The sequence below is a fragment of the Carettochelys insculpta genome, chromosome 3 (assembly GCF_033958435.1).
Source record: "Carettochelys insculpta isolate YL-2023 chromosome 3, ASM3395843v1, whole genome shotgun sequence".
In the NCBI taxonomy this organism is placed as follows: Eukaryota; Metazoa; Chordata; order Testudines; family Carettochelyidae; genus Carettochelys; species Carettochelys insculpta.
Genome location: NC_134139.1, coordinates 103,963,248 through 103,978,535, shown reverse-complemented (window position 1 = coordinate 103,978,535; position 15,288 = coordinate 103,963,248). Strand labels below are relative to the sequence as shown.

The 15,288-nt window shown below is 43.7% G+C and overlaps 1 protein-coding gene across 3 annotated transcripts in view; it reads right to left on the bottom strand.

Annotated features, from left to right (window-relative positions):
• The window catches only part of MAP3K5 (mitogen-activated protein kinase kinase kinase 5), a 175,298-nt gene extending 160,509 nt beyond the window's left edge, over nucleotides 1-14,789 (bottom strand). For all 3 annotated transcript variants that reach the window (XM_074990492.1, XM_074990491.1, XM_074990490.1), the window contains exon 1: nucleotides 13,578-14,789. In XM_074990492.1, coding sequence (XP_074846593.1) covers nucleotides 13,578-13,992 — 415 coding nt within the window. In that variant the 5' untranslated portion in view covers nucleotides 13,993-14,789. The remainder of the gene's footprint in view (nucleotides 1-13,577) is intronic.
• Between the last annotated feature and the right edge of the window lie 499 nt (nucleotides 14,790-15,288).

Sequence of the window (15,288 nt, the reverse complement as noted above, 5' to 3'; positions counted from 1 at the left end):
TTCTTCTTAATTGTTATTTTTTACTCTGTCGTCTTATTTTCATTTGTCACAGATGTTCTGGCTTCCTTCGTATTATGCTTTTATATTTCATAAACACATTCAAACTTAAAATTTAAAAACAGTAAACTTCTCATTCCGACTGGAGTAAGTTCAGGAGCCTTTTCCATCTGCCAGACCCCCTGGTCAGTCCCAGACACAGAAGTTGCAAAAAGCAGAATGCCAAAAGCATTGAAAGGTGTGGGGGGAAAGGGAGTGAGTTCATTTTCTGTTATTCCTCAAAGTAAAAATTACCGCTGTAATTGGCTTTGCCCAGGTTCCTGGGAAGTACATTTTAGGGACTCATGCTGATAATTTATGGCTATACTGTACTTGAAGAAGTAGCAATGGTTCCACAGAAGAACATTTTTCCTGGTATTTTAGTATGCAAAATGTTTCAAGATAAAGAGGAGGAAAATATTTCATATAATACACCCAAATACCAATGCTATTATTGTATTGCCTTTTACACTCTTGCTGAGATTTGGTCTTTTCTATCTCTGACGTCTACGACCCAACTGAAGCTGGAATCTATACACTCTATTCAAGGATCTCAATTGTAACCACAGGAGATCTTGACTGGCTAAGGATTGCATGAACAGGCTTTTACTGACTCATCTAGACTACTGCTTGGAGACCACAACCAGGATCACGGCCCTTTTATGCTAGGCTTTCAAATGCACTTTAGTCAGAAACCGGCCCTGCACTAAAAAGTTTACAATCTAAACAAAGGGATGGGGCAAAGGAAACAGATGTATAAGGATAACAAGTGACGTGCTCAAGGTCACACAACAGACTAGCGGCAAAGTGGGAATACAACCCAGGTCTCATTATATTGTCCCCATATTTCCATATTTTTCCCAGCTCACGAAGAGAGCCAGGGCAGAAGCAACTGGGATATATTCTCTTCAGAACACGTTCCAGTCACTTCAGCTGACGTTAGGTGTATATAATGCAAGAGGACACTTGGAACCTGGGGGATATTCTTCATCTGTTTATAACAATTAGAGCTGTTCAAACAATGGTAGCTTTATTTGTGACTGAAATAAATCCAAACAAGTACCCTTTTTTCCAGAAGTATGTGGCCTTCTCTTCTGAAGCACTTGGACAAAATCTATATTTTATGGTTTAGCATGTTCCCTAGTGTTTCTCAACTTGTGTTATGAGTACACTTGGGGGTACACCAAGGTCTTCTGGGGGTACATTAACTTATCTAGGTATTCGCTTAGTTTTACAACAGGCTACATGAAACGCTAGTAAAATCAGTACAATCTAGAAGTTCATTCAGACAATGACTTGTTTCTGCTGCTTCATATGCCTTACGCTGCAATGTAAGTACAATATTTCTATTCTGGTTCATTTACCTGAGAGTAAGATGGCAAAAAATCATCAAGTTTTCAGTAGTAGTCTTCTGTGGTATTGTTGCACGATTTTGTATGTAAGTAATTTTTAAGTGAGGAGTAACTTGGTGGTATGCAAAACATGTCTGACTCCTGAAAAGGGTACAGTAATCTGGAAAGGTTGAATGGCACTTGTTTCAACACCTCAGATTACTTTAGGACCATGTTTCTCAACTGGTGGTATACGTATCCTTAGGGGCATACATGAGAAGTCTGGGAGTACTTATTTTTAAAGGAGGTACTTATTAAAAAAAAAAAAGGTTGAGAAACACTGCCCTAAACTGTCCACATTTTGTAAATCCTAGCCTAAATCTTAAAAGCACAGGAGATTAACAGAGCCTGGAGTCGAGCATCACACTGCTTTAACCCTACCTGGAAATCCCAGCCTCAAATGATTCCCATCTTCACCTCTCAAAGCCACTGTTCAACACCCACTAATTTAAAGGCTGTTGTAACTGGGAGCAGATTTCTCCCAGAAGTGATTCTTCAGCTCTCCATTTCTCTTCTCTGAGCTCACAGACCACTTATTTAGGCAAGGCATTGGCCTAACCCATGACCTCTAGCAGCAGCTGCAGTAATGTTTTACAAGCCTATGACCTGAATCATCAGGTCTGCTCCCTACAGCAACAGTATTATTAGTTCTTTCTTCACCCAGCATCTCTGGATCTCTGCAGCAGCACTGGGAGTTTAAGTGTGACATACCTCAACATGAGTCCCACTGATACTGTGAAGTGGGAAAGAGATGGGTATTGTTTTATAGTGGCCCTCCTCAGCCCTGAAAATCAGCAAAAACTAGGGTTGCATCAGGATAGCTCTTCTTGCCACAGACCCAGTAGTTAAAGTGATTCCACAGAGCACTGATTCAGCTCCCTCCCTCACTTTCCATCTGCTGCAGAAAGGACCATGTGCAAATACTGAAATATAGCAACGTAAACAAATGCTGCATAGCTACAGGGGCAGAGTGAGGCATTTCGAGTGTTTGAAACTCTGCTTCAGTAAAATCACGCCAGGAAGCAGGCAGAACTAAATGGTGCAAGGAGTGAACAACTCACTTCCATTCCATACTCTCTCTCTTTGAGAAACGGAAATAATTACAACTCTTGTACTGCTACTGTAAATAGCCAATATTGTGGGAAGCATGTATTTTTATGCTGAGAAAAAACAAAGTCAACCGCTATGAATTAAGAACATTAGATTTAGCTCTTTAAAACTAAGATTTCAAGGACAAAGCGAGAGCTGGTGTGCCAATAGCCAGAATTCCAGGAAAGCTTAAAGTTTGATATACATCACTTTATTCGTCAACTTTCTAGTTAAGCACTAGTGTTGGTGGTATGCCAAAGATGGACTCACTGGAATTTACTGTCTCTTAAAACAAACACGATATTATCAGAAAAGCAGCCGAGGAATTTAGCTCAGCAATGATCTTCTTCATGCTGAGGTTCTTGTAAACTAAGGTTTCCACTGTGCAATCGTAGCAAGCTATACAGGAAATCTTGCACAGATGTTGTTATCCATCTTACAAGCAATTCGGCTTTACCACATGACTGTACTGTGTCTCTGAAGATTTGCTCTTTTATAGCAAATTTCCCCAAGAAAGTACATTCCCGTCCTGCTTTTAAGCCATCGAGTTTACATCAAGTTGATAGCCAAAATTTGTAAATACCACTGCTACTGGACCAGGGGTTGGCAACCTGTGGCTTAGGAGCTGCATGTGGCTCTTTAAGGAGTCATTTGCAGCTCTGGACGCTGACGCTGCTGATGCCTCTATGGCTCCCTGCCCTGCCGCCAATGAAACAGTTGAACTTAATTTAATTGGCTTAAGAGCTTGCAGGGTGGCAGAAGTGATCTGGACATTAAACCAATTAAATTTACTTCCACTGTTTCAATGGCAGCAGGGCAGGGACCTGCAAGGAGTCACAGAGAGCACCTCACTCTCCCCTCCAAGCTGCATGGCTGCTGTGCATGGAACTGCCATGGCCTCTGCTCCCTGGTAGCTCCATGATGGGACAGTTCTGCCTCAGCCCCAGCACAGAGATAGATTCAGAGAGGGGCTTTGGGGCTGCAGCCCCAGGCTGCAGGGGCTCTGAGGTATAGCTGGTACAGCCCCTGTGTTCTGGGCCACCTCTTCTGAGGGTGTGGGGAGGCAGCTTGGCATGCTGCCATTCCCTCCCCTTTGGTGGAGCCATGTCCCTGATGGAAGACTCACTACCTGAGCAGCCACATCCCTCTGGTGGGCTCACCTCACCCCTACCAGTGGAACACCCCCACACCAGCCTTCCTTTTGCTGAGTGCACGTGACCGCCCAGGGTAGGCTCTCCAGCCAGTACCATACACGAGTTAGTCCTAGGGGCCAGCATGGGGCTTAGAGGGGTTAAGCCTGGGGATGGTGGGGTAAAGCTCTGGGGATGAGAGGAGGGTTTAGGGGCTGAGGGAGACAGAACCTGGGAATGGTGTGGGGGCAGGGAGAGTGGTTCAAACATTGTTCCTTCCTGCTTAAGAGCTTATCCCCAGGCACAGCATCTTCCTTGTGCTCATTTGCTCTCCAATCCAGGGGTGAGAGTAACAAACTTTCTAACTGGTACAAATCATTGTGTGCACACTGTTCTTAAAGCATGAGTTACAAAAAGTACGCTTATTTATTAAGTACTGTCTCGTATTCGCCTGCGCTGTGGCTCTTGAAGTATTGATTTTGTAACAGAATTTGAAAAAATGGCTCTTCTTGCAATTTTGGTTGCAGACCCCTGTACAACACTAATTCAATGTTACTTAACTAGCTATTAGTGAACTCAGCTTGCTTTATTTACCGGTTGCCTGAATGGAGAATTCCCTCCCTCACGCTCATTCAGTGCTGGTATTTCTGATTAGATTAGCTTGCAGTGGAAGTATCAACATTTAATTAATTACAATAATTACTTTAATTAAATTTAATTATTTGCAGATTATTATTGAGCCGTACAATTTCTTAGGATCAAAAGGAGGACTAGAAACAACTAAAGAATAAGAATAGCATTCATATTAGCAGGAATTAAAAAAAAAAAGTAATCAAAAATAAGCAGCTGAAACCAGGAAAAAATACCAGAACAATACATTCATGAGGTCACAATGAGATATTTGCGAGGTGCAAAATATATATCGGTCAAGTTACTTGGGTAGGGCATTTTTTTTTTTAAAAGTTAACGACTCCATCTATATAGAAACCCAGAATCCCCCTGTGGTAGTCACTACATAATTTATCTCCATATTTGCCATCCATTTTTCTGCAAGATTGGACAAAGCAGAAACCTAGATATTTCATTTCCTGTGTCAACAACATTACCATTCACTCCCCACCTCCAAAAGTTAAGTTTAATATAGTCAGAAAACCTTTTAACATGAACAAGAAATAGGAACACAGGCATTTGCCAAACTGCATTAGGCCAGTGGTCCAGTTAGCCTGACTTTGAAAGCAGTCAGTACCAATTATTTCAGAGGAAGTTACAACAAATCCCATCTCTCAACATGTGCACCATGTGCTCAGCCATTTGCTAACATTGTCATCAGCCATGTGAAGACCTGGTAGCCCACTGTCAAAGAAAGTCAGCGGGCACTTGTCAAAAATACACAATTCAGTCTGAAGTTGATCTACATTGCAGGGCTGTTACAGAAGCCCCATTTTAAGACACCCCATCATGCACCATAATGGAAAAACTGACCCTCAGGGAAGTTTCTTCCTAGCCCTCTTCAGTTTGTTTTTGGATTGTGCCCTGAAGCCTAACAACCTCTCAAATTTCTCACTCTCTCATCCAAGGACAGTTCACAGTACTTATCTTTAGAATATAAAGTACTAAAATACTCTAGAGCACTTCTGAAAGACACCTCCACCCCCACCAATAACAATAAAACCAACCTCCTTTCAGCACATTCACCCAACTTATTTTGCTAATTAAATCAATACTCAGCTCTACTCTCAAGTGATTTTCAAAGACAAATGTAGGAAATTGTCCTATCAATTACCAGAGAGGTAGCTGTGTTAGTCTATATCCATAAAAACAATGAGAAGTCCTTATGGCACCACATCCGACAAAATGGGTCTTTGCCCACAAAAGCCTATACTCTAAAACGTCTATTACTCCATAGTACATTTAGTAGGTTTGCAGATGATACCAAGCTACAAGGGTTGCAACTGCTTTGGAGGATAGAGTCATAATTCAAAATGAATTGGAGAAATGGTCTGAGGTAAATAGGATGAAATTTAATAAGGACAAATGCAAAGTACTCCACTTAGGAAGGAATAATCCATTTTATACATACAGAATGGGAAGCGACTCTCTAGCAAGAAGTAATGCAGAAATGGATCTCGGGGTCAAAGCTGACCGCAAGCTGAATATGAGTCAACAGTGTGATGCTTGTGCAGAAAACATAATTCTAGGATTCACTAATAGGAGTGTTGTGAGCAAGATACGAGAAGTCATTCTTCCACTCTGTTCTGTGCTGGTTAGATCACAGTTGGAGTACCGTGTCCAGTTTTGGGCACCACATTTCAAGAAAGATGTGGAGAAATTGGAGAAGGTCCAGAGATAAGCAACAAGAATGAATAAAAATCTAGAGAATACGAGCTATGAAGGAAGACTTAAAGAACTGGGCTTGCTTAATTTGCAAGAGAGAAGACAGAGGGGACAGGATAGTGGTTTACAAGTACCTAAAAGAATGTGAAATGGAGGAGGGAGAAAAATTGTTCTTCTTGGCCTCTGAGGCTTAAACTACAGCAAGGAAGGCTTAGGTTGGACATAAAGAAAAACTTCCTAACTGTCAGAGTGGTTAAACATTGGAATAAATTACCTGGGGAGGTTGTGGAATCTACATCACTGGAGATATTAAAGGGCAGGTTAGAAAGACATCTGTCAGGGACGGTTTATGTGGTACTTGGTCCTGCCATGAGGGCAGGGGACTGGACTCAATAACTTCTTGAGATCCCTTCCAGTTCTAGTGTTCTATGAACTTGTCCCATCACCGTAAAGGAAACTGCATTAACCAAAGCAAATTTCCTCACCAGGGTTACTAATAATGGGCCTGATTGTGCAAGCACTCTGCACTCACCTTCACTTTGAGAAACTTTCATTCACGAAGGGCATGCAGGAACAAGCCTGATACCTCAGATTACTGAATTTTATCTGTTTTTCTTTGTATACCCTGTGTTTGCATTTTGCTCTTCGTTCAGCTGGACTGTGAAGCATTAGTCACTTATTACACATGCTGCATCAGAACAATGTAAAGAGCTCTACAGCAATCAACCTAGATATAAGCCATGGCTGGTTTACTCAGTTATGACCTGATTTTCAGAAATGCTGAGCACTAATATATCCCATTAATTAACAGGCTCTCCAGGTGCTGTGTTCCATTATTATAATGAATAATTATATCAATTTCTACAAGTTCTACTGCATTTTTGGTTTATATATTGCTATTTCTTCACCTTACTGTTTGCGGATCTTACCCCTCTTTGCATGCACCTTCATCTTTTGATTCATGAAGTACTTCTGTACTGCTTGGTAATTCAGCAGAATGAACAGAACTTGCAGTAACTCAACTACAGTAATGCAATACCACTTTAATCTAGTTTGAATGTGGTCTTCCTAGACACCCTGAATCCATAATTCAGTTACTCCCTCTCAGGTATTTGTTCAACATACACATCATAATATGTCTGTGTTTTACAGAAGGTAGAACTAGATTATAACAATGTTCAAAAACCAGATTATTAGGGAGCATAGAGATACAGAAAATGGTAAGCTAAATATTAGTTACTGTTCCCAAATACTTATTTTACATATATTATGGCTGAAGGAACTTAGCAGTGTGGACAATGCCAAAACTAGCTCTTCAGGGCTGTGGAAAAACACCACCCCTGAGCAATAGAAGTTTTAGCGCTGAAAAGTGCCACAGAACCTCATCAGTGGGAGCCACACTCCCAGCAACAAAGTTACCACCCTTGATTCATCAGTTTTGTTTTTTTTTAATTGTGAGGAGAGCTATCCCACACCAGTAATAAAGAATGACTTCAGTGCCCACACGTCACTGCAGTGCCACAGCAGCACTGTATCAAATACGTTTGGCCATTAGCTTTTGAAGTTTTACCCATGAAAGCACATGACCTAATACATTTGCTAGTTTCTAAGGTGCCACAGGACGGCTTGTTATTTGTAAAATGGGAAATGACTGCCTAACGAGGAGTGCTACAGAAAAGGATTTGGAGGGTGTAGTGGATCCCAAGCTAAATATGAGTCAACAGTGTAACATTATTGCAAAAAAAAGCAAACATTCTGGGATGTTTTAACAGGAATGTTGTAAGGGAGACATGGAAATAATTTTTCTGTTCCACTTTGTATCGATTAGGCTTCAGCTCGAGTTACACGTCCAGTTCTAGTAACCACAGTTTAAAAAAGATGTGGACAAATTGTAGGAAGTCCAGAGGAGAGCAACAGAAACAATTAAAGGTCTAGAAAACATGCTCTATGAGGGAAGATTTTAAAAAAATGGGTTTGTTTTGTCTGGAAAAAATGGAAAGGGGACAAGATAACAGCTTTCAGAAAATAAAAGATTACAAGGAGACATGAGGAAAAAAATTCTTGTTAACCTCACAGGATAGGGCAAGAAGCAATGGGCTTAAATTGCCACAAGGATGGTTTAGGTTAGACATTAGGAAAAACTTCGTAATTGTCTGGGTGGTTAAACCCTGGAATAAATTTCTTAAGAAGGTTGTCAAATCTCAATCAATGGAGATTTTTAAGAGCAGGTTACATAAACACCTGTCAGATGGTCTAAGTCAGTGGTTCCCAACCATTTCACTAGTGCACACCTCCAATCATTCACAGACTCCCATCTAAGATCATTTTTATTTATCTTTTTTCTCCCCCTCATGAACCCCAGGCTGCAAATCACTGGTCTAGATAATACCTAGTCCTGCTACAAGTGCAGAGGACTGAACTAGATGACCCCTTAAGGTCACTTCCAGTCCTACAATTCTTGGATTACAATAGCACCTGAGATTATGAAAGACTATGGGGGGAGGTGTGAAAATATTTTGCTTTTTAGTATATGCATTGTTTGCACATTACTCAGCTTGGACAATGAAAAAAGTCAATTAAAACAGTTTCATTTTCAAATTCTTAGTGGTGCAAGGTATAGGTTTCAAGTACTACTATGTTTTAGACCAAATTTAAGTTGGTTGTATTTAAAGGGATACGAAGAACACAGTCCCATAGGAAAACCACATATTTTAAGTCTAATTTACTTTTGCCCCGAGTCCTATCTTTCATTCCCCCTACTAACACTGAAAGAAAGAAATAAAAATAGAAGGAACCTGACAATATAGTCTGATCATGCCCTCAAATACACCAGCTCAATACTGCTATGATTAGATTTACCACTGTGAAAGGAATGTTTAATTCTCCAAAATATATCATTTAAATTGGAAGCAGGAAAAGAACGAAGAAAACATTTGTTTGCATACAGCCAAACCCCAGCCCCACTGTAGTCAATAGCAAAACTGTTGTTGGCAAAATTCTGACTTCCCTGAAGTTAACTAGATTTAATAAAAAGTTTTTAACACTATCATACATAAACTATTCAGCAGCACCCTTTTTCATTTTCATTCTGACAATTTTTCACCCATTCAGCAACAGCAATGAATTAGGCTTCATTAATTGTTGACTATTTATATAATGCCAACAATGTGCAAGGCAATCACATTGCTACCCACTGGGCTTGTCTACACTTGCCCCCAACTTCGAAGGGGGCATGTTAATCAGGGTGACAGGAAATTACTAGTGAAGTGCTAAAGTGAATACACAGCACTTTTTTGGCTAATTCTCCCCTACAGCAACTTCGAAGCTTCAAACTTCAAAGTGCCGGCATGCATGTAGCCGTGGAGGAGTAAAGGGACTTTGAGGAATAAAAGGACTTCAAAGTGGCTACACGCATGCCAGCATTTTGAAGTTTGAAGCTTCGGAAGTTGCCGTGGCGGAGAATTAGTGTAATGAAGTGCTGTGTAGTCACCGCAGGACTTCATTAGTAATCTCCTGTCACCCTAAGATGCCCCCTTTGAAGTTGGGGGCAAGTGTAGACCCATCCTTTCTATTGTAAAGATAATCTTTCAAATCCAAGTGTTGTCATCCTGTCCCTAGAGGGAACGCTCCTGTGCCTTTCTTGTTCTTGCTGCAGGACAGCAAAGTGGAATTACCAAATCTAATCAGTTTCACATCTGCTATTGTAACCCACCTAGAGGTCAATGAAATTGTCAATAATCATGTCAATTTCATGCTAACTGTAAAAGCAATGCACAGCAAGCTGCAACTGGAATCCTTCCTAGAAAGGAAGTATTGTAATAATAAGGCTAGATAAATACAGTAAAAGTAAAGCACCTCCCATGGTGTACAATGGCAGAAATACTCCCTTCCCTTCCCTTCCCTTCCCTTCCCTTGGCAGCAACTCAATTTTTGGTGAGAAAGGAAAAAATCCAAAGAGACTTCCCAAAAGCTAGAAGCTGGTGGAGTGTCCGATAATTTGAAACTTACATCTAGCTGCTGATGGCGTACTCTGGAAAAGTTCACAGACATCCATTCAGCAATGTGTTGGGGATGGGCATCTGGGCAGAGCATTACCTAGGGACTCACTTGTGTGTTCTCCCATTCCTATCTTTCATGACTACTTATAATCAGAAGGCACCTACTAACTGAATTAGTAAACTTCATCTTAGAAATGCATGCCCCCATGGAGAGTATTTGGTTTTTGCAGCTACACAGAGGCACATTTTACAGTACTTTGATTAAATTAAATTAATGTAAATTATGGCAATGAAAGGAAAGATTTTTACATTTACAAAGTCTGCTCCAAACTCAATAAAATAAGCAAAAGATGCATTACCTAAATGTGAAATTATGCTGTTATATGCCAGTTCCAGCTCCCAAAACTATAGGAGCTCACTGTCAAATCTGCCCTGTGGCACCTTACAGACTAACAGGTATTTTGGAACACAAGCTTTCATGGACAAAGACCCGCTTCATCAGATGCGTGAGTGGGGGGTTCCAGAAGAGCATCTAAATTTATAAGCTCATGAAAAGGAGGGAATCCCAGTCAAGGGGAGGGCCAGAGTTGACAAGGTCAGTTCAGTCATGGAGGATGTGACCCATTATTGGTAGCTAATGTGGAGATGTGAACGTAGGCTACTTCTCTGATACTTGTCAAGTCTGATCTCCCATCACAAGAGCTTGTTCCCTGAACTTGTGATGTGAACCTAACATAATATGAATTTACAAATGCTTTCCACCCTTGGCATTTAGCCATACCACCAAAATGGTTGTGTGCCTCAGTTTCCCCTTCCATGCCACACAATAGGTTTGGAATGTTCCCTCTCATGTGAGAGGTTGCAAGGCTAGCTACCATTTTTTCTGTAACTAGTCTTGCAACCTCTCACCTGAGAACGAAAATTCCAAACCTATTGTGTGGCATGGAAGGGGAAACTGAGGCACACAGCTATTTTGATAATATGAATCTGAAATTTTGATGCAGGCACACAAGGCTGAGAGGAAAATGAATATAAAATACTGTAAACCAAGCATGTCAAACATGCAGCCCATGGGCTGCATGTGGCCCCCACTGAATTTTTTAGTGATCCCAGGGCTGGGAACCAGCTGGGGTGCAGATGCCCACCTGGCAGCTTCAGCCCTGGGGACCTGGCTAGGGCCAGGAAAACCCTAGCAGTCCTGGGACTTGAAGGGCATGGAGCTCCACCTGGCATCTCCAGCCCTGCAGACACAGCCAGGGTCAGGGAAATTCTGGCAGCCCCAGGGCTGGGAGCCAGAAGGGATGCAGAGAACCTTGAATTTATATTTCAATTAAAAATTATTATATATGAGCAAATTACAATAATGTTACACATCAAATTTTATGAACTATTAATAATATTAATTTTATTGCTTTATAATGTTAAGTATTAAATTCTCAATTAAATTACTGTATTATATTCAAACAAGACTGCATAAGATATACCTAAAACATAATCTATTATAAATAATTATGGATTTCTGATAGCAGTACATTTTCTTTGGTGGCCCTGAAAACAACCACTTATCATTTGTGCGACCCTCAGTAAGCTAGCATGCAAAGGAAATGGCACACCAGACAGCCAGGATTTGCAGATATCATCTTACTCCTTCCTGCAGAACTAGAGGAGATTACTGATACTTGTTACTACATTGATTAAAAATACCAAATAAATAAGAAAAAGTTATTTTAAACATTTTAGTTAAAGTGTTCCAAACACATACAGATCAGGTCAAAACTCAGCTCCAAATTATCACTCACATTGCTCTCTCCTTGTGTAAAATAAGTGGAAAAGAACATCTTATATGATCATTCTGGTTTTAGAAAGTCTTTATGAATCTGATAGGCTGTTGCCCTTCTTGTTTACCTTAGCTATTTGATAACACAAAGCTCTCTGTGGCCTTGTATATGCAAAATTTTTTTTGGCCAATGGAGCCAGACTGATTGTAGCAGATAGTTTAGTGTACACATTGTCAGCAAGTCAAATTGCTTCAAAATTTGCTATTGCAAGTGCAGGTAAACAGGAGTAGGAGACAGAATGCAGGGACTTTCTTGGCAACTGTTACACTCTGTACATTTAGTTCTGTTTAATCCCATCCATCCTGAATGTTTTATGCAATTGATAGATGATATATTCACTTCCAAACACACAAATACAAAGACTATCCCAAATTTTGGATCAACACAAAAAAATTGTTGAAATGTTTACACTGGACCTAATTTTCTAAAGTGCTGAGTTCTAGCTGAAGTAAACTGAAACTGCAGGAGCTCAGCATCTTTCCAAATCAGGCCCAGCGTGCCCTGGCACAGTAGGAAGGGGGGAAAAAAAAACCCAACACACTATGTGGATATTTTCCAATTGGAATTTCCCAAACTGTGCTGTAGAGAGACAATCCAGTGCTCCGAACAGCACTACCTGATGACTTGGAGAGAGCTTCTGTTCCTCCTTCTTTTCTACCATATAGCATTAAAGGAAACTAGATTTATTTTAGTTAATATTACTTTTTTCCATTGAACAATGTAGTAGTTTGAGGGAGATTATTTAAGCAGTAAGGGAAGAGGTGGTGATTCAAGAGATAAGCTCTGTCAAGACATTGTATAAAGCAGAAGAGTGTCCAAGAATCTGATTTAAATTAAACTTCCAATTCATAGCTCAATGAAAGAATAAACACAGCAAGAAAGAAAAACCTTCTAAAATTTAAATTACTATATAAGGCCCTGATCACATAGTTACATCAGGCAACTCACTCCCATCCTGTGTCCTGCTGACTCCACGTCATTAAAATCAGCAAAACTAAGGCAGGCTCTCACCTAACACAGAATTAATGGCTACTAGAGAAAACGGGGGGCAATGGCCACAATGAGAGGTGCAACAACCACCTAATAAGATAGAGACAGACACATATTTTCTATCCCAATGTCCCAACTACCAGGACGCGGGAGAAAAGTATTTCCTCAGCATGTCAGGAATCACAGAAGCCATCTGTAACCAAAAACTGGGTCTGGCCCTATGAAAACCGGGAAGAGCAACCTGCCACCAGATCAGGGCTGGCCAGTGATGACCAGATGGTCCAGGAAATGGACCCACATCTGAGTGGGGGTGTGCTTCCCCCTATCAACCACGGGGGGCAGGAGGAGCCTGGCTTTTGCCTATCATCTCAACAACATGCCATTGCATTGAGTTGACATTAGCACCAGAGGTAGCACACCAGTGGGATCGCCTCTGTGCTCCACATGGACCGTTTGCGGTACCCTAGCTAAAATCTCCGGGTCTATTCCAGGGCAGAGTCACGCTGCCCCTCACGGGTCTAGACTACACCCCAAAATCTCTCTCCCAGGCAATCGGGTAGGTGACAAGAACACCCCACCACTCCCAGCTCTTGGAAAGAGCGAAGCAGAGCCTGGGCAGCGGTCTCCTGGGCGGGCTCCCACGCGAGGCAGAAATTAGGGCCCACAACCAGCCAGGAGCCCCGGGGCGGCCGCAGCAGCCCAGGCGCACGCGAGACGGAGGGGGGAGCGACCCAGGCAGGGGAGCGAAGCCGAGCGAGAGGCGCCGCCCACCTGCGTTGTAGAAGCGGTCCAGCACCGCGGTCTCCCCGAAGTCCAGCTTGGCGAAGTCCAAGGTCTCCAGGGAGGCGCCGACCGCCTCGCACGCCTCCCGCAGGCTCTGCAGCGCCCCGCTCTCCGCCGCCGCCAGCAGTCCCGGGCTCGCCTCGTTGATCACGTAGGACACCGTGGTCCTCCTGGGGCCGCCGCCCTTGCCCCGGGCTCCCGCCCCAGTCCCCGCCGCGGGGCAGGCAGCGCCGCTGTCCTCGTTCCAGTAGGTGCCGGCTGGCGGCGCGGGCAGCAGGCTCCGGGCGCCCCCGTCGGCCCCCGGCGCTCTCCGACTGACCCCGCCGAGCCCGTCCTGGTGTAGGTAGCCGCCGCCCGGCGGGCTGGGCACCGAGAAGCTGACCCCCTCGCTGCTGTCGCTCATCCCTGCGCAGCGCCGCGCCGCGCCGCGCTGTGCCGTGCCCTCGGCTCAGCGAGCGCCGCCGGGCTAAGCCGATGCCATGCTGCGCCCAGCCCGGCTCGCCCCGCCGCCCTGCCCCTCGCCGCCGCCGGCTCCTCCGGGCTGCCGCCGCCGCCGGCCTGGGAAGACGGAGACGAGCCCCGCTCAGCGGCTGCCGAGCTCAGGCTGAGCCGGGTCCCGGTCTCCTCGGGCGCCTGCCAAAGGCACCATTGCGCTGGTGGCTTCACCTGCCGCAGGGAAGTGACCACCGGGGCGAGCGGCGCCGCGGGACACAGCCTCTGCCCGAAGCTGCTCCCCCTTCGCCTCGTTCCGGCTGCCCTGGCGCTGGGCCGCGAGCTCCTCCCGCCGCCGCCAAACCACTTGTGGGACTGCTGCTACTAGGGCTCGGCGCTTTAGCCAGCTACTATGGCTGCACCAGCCTCGCCAGGGGCAGCCCAGAGCCGCCCGGCTCCGCCCTTGTCCCCGCCCCTCGCCCGGGACTATAAAGAGCCGCATTCCAGCGCTCGCAGAGGCACTCCGAGCCGCGCCAAACGTTCCCTCGCGGTCCGTACGCAGAGCAGGCTCCTTATTTGGCTCCCACCACCGCTAGGTTCGCTTCTTCCTACACGGCGCCCTCTGCTGCTCCGTTGTGTGCTGGCTCGCTTGGGCTGAGCGGGTGGGGGGCTCTTCAAGAGATCTTAGCTTGAATGCATTTTTTAAATGATTGCAGTGGATGCGATCCCCGTTTATTTCTATATTTATTGGTTTTCGGTCGTAGCACATTTATGGGAGGAATCAGCCAGTGATTAACTGACATAGTATATGGTGGAAAATCAAAAAGAATGATTGAGCCTTGTCAAACTCGCATATCCAAACAAAATAAAGCACGTTCTGGAGCAGTATTTTTCTTATGCTGTCTGTTTACATGTTGCTCCGTAGGGATGAAAATGTGTGTGTGGGGGGGGGGTTTGTGCACAGTGAAATCAACATTACTGATAAATATCTCTTACAAACCTATAGCTGTCCAAATATCCTACATTATGTGTGTCAGCTGGTAATACCACACCTTTCAGCTTTGAAAAAGCTAATGGACTTCAGCTCACATCTTAGATACTATTGACACGGTGTCCTGACAGATGTGTGTCTCCCTTTCATATGTACCTTTTGAATTTAACTTAATCCTTTTCTTGTCAACTTCTTACCTTGGGGTGGAATAGCTTAGTGATTAGTACATTAGTCTTGTAAAGCCATGGTTGTGAGCTCAATCTGTGAGAGGGTTTT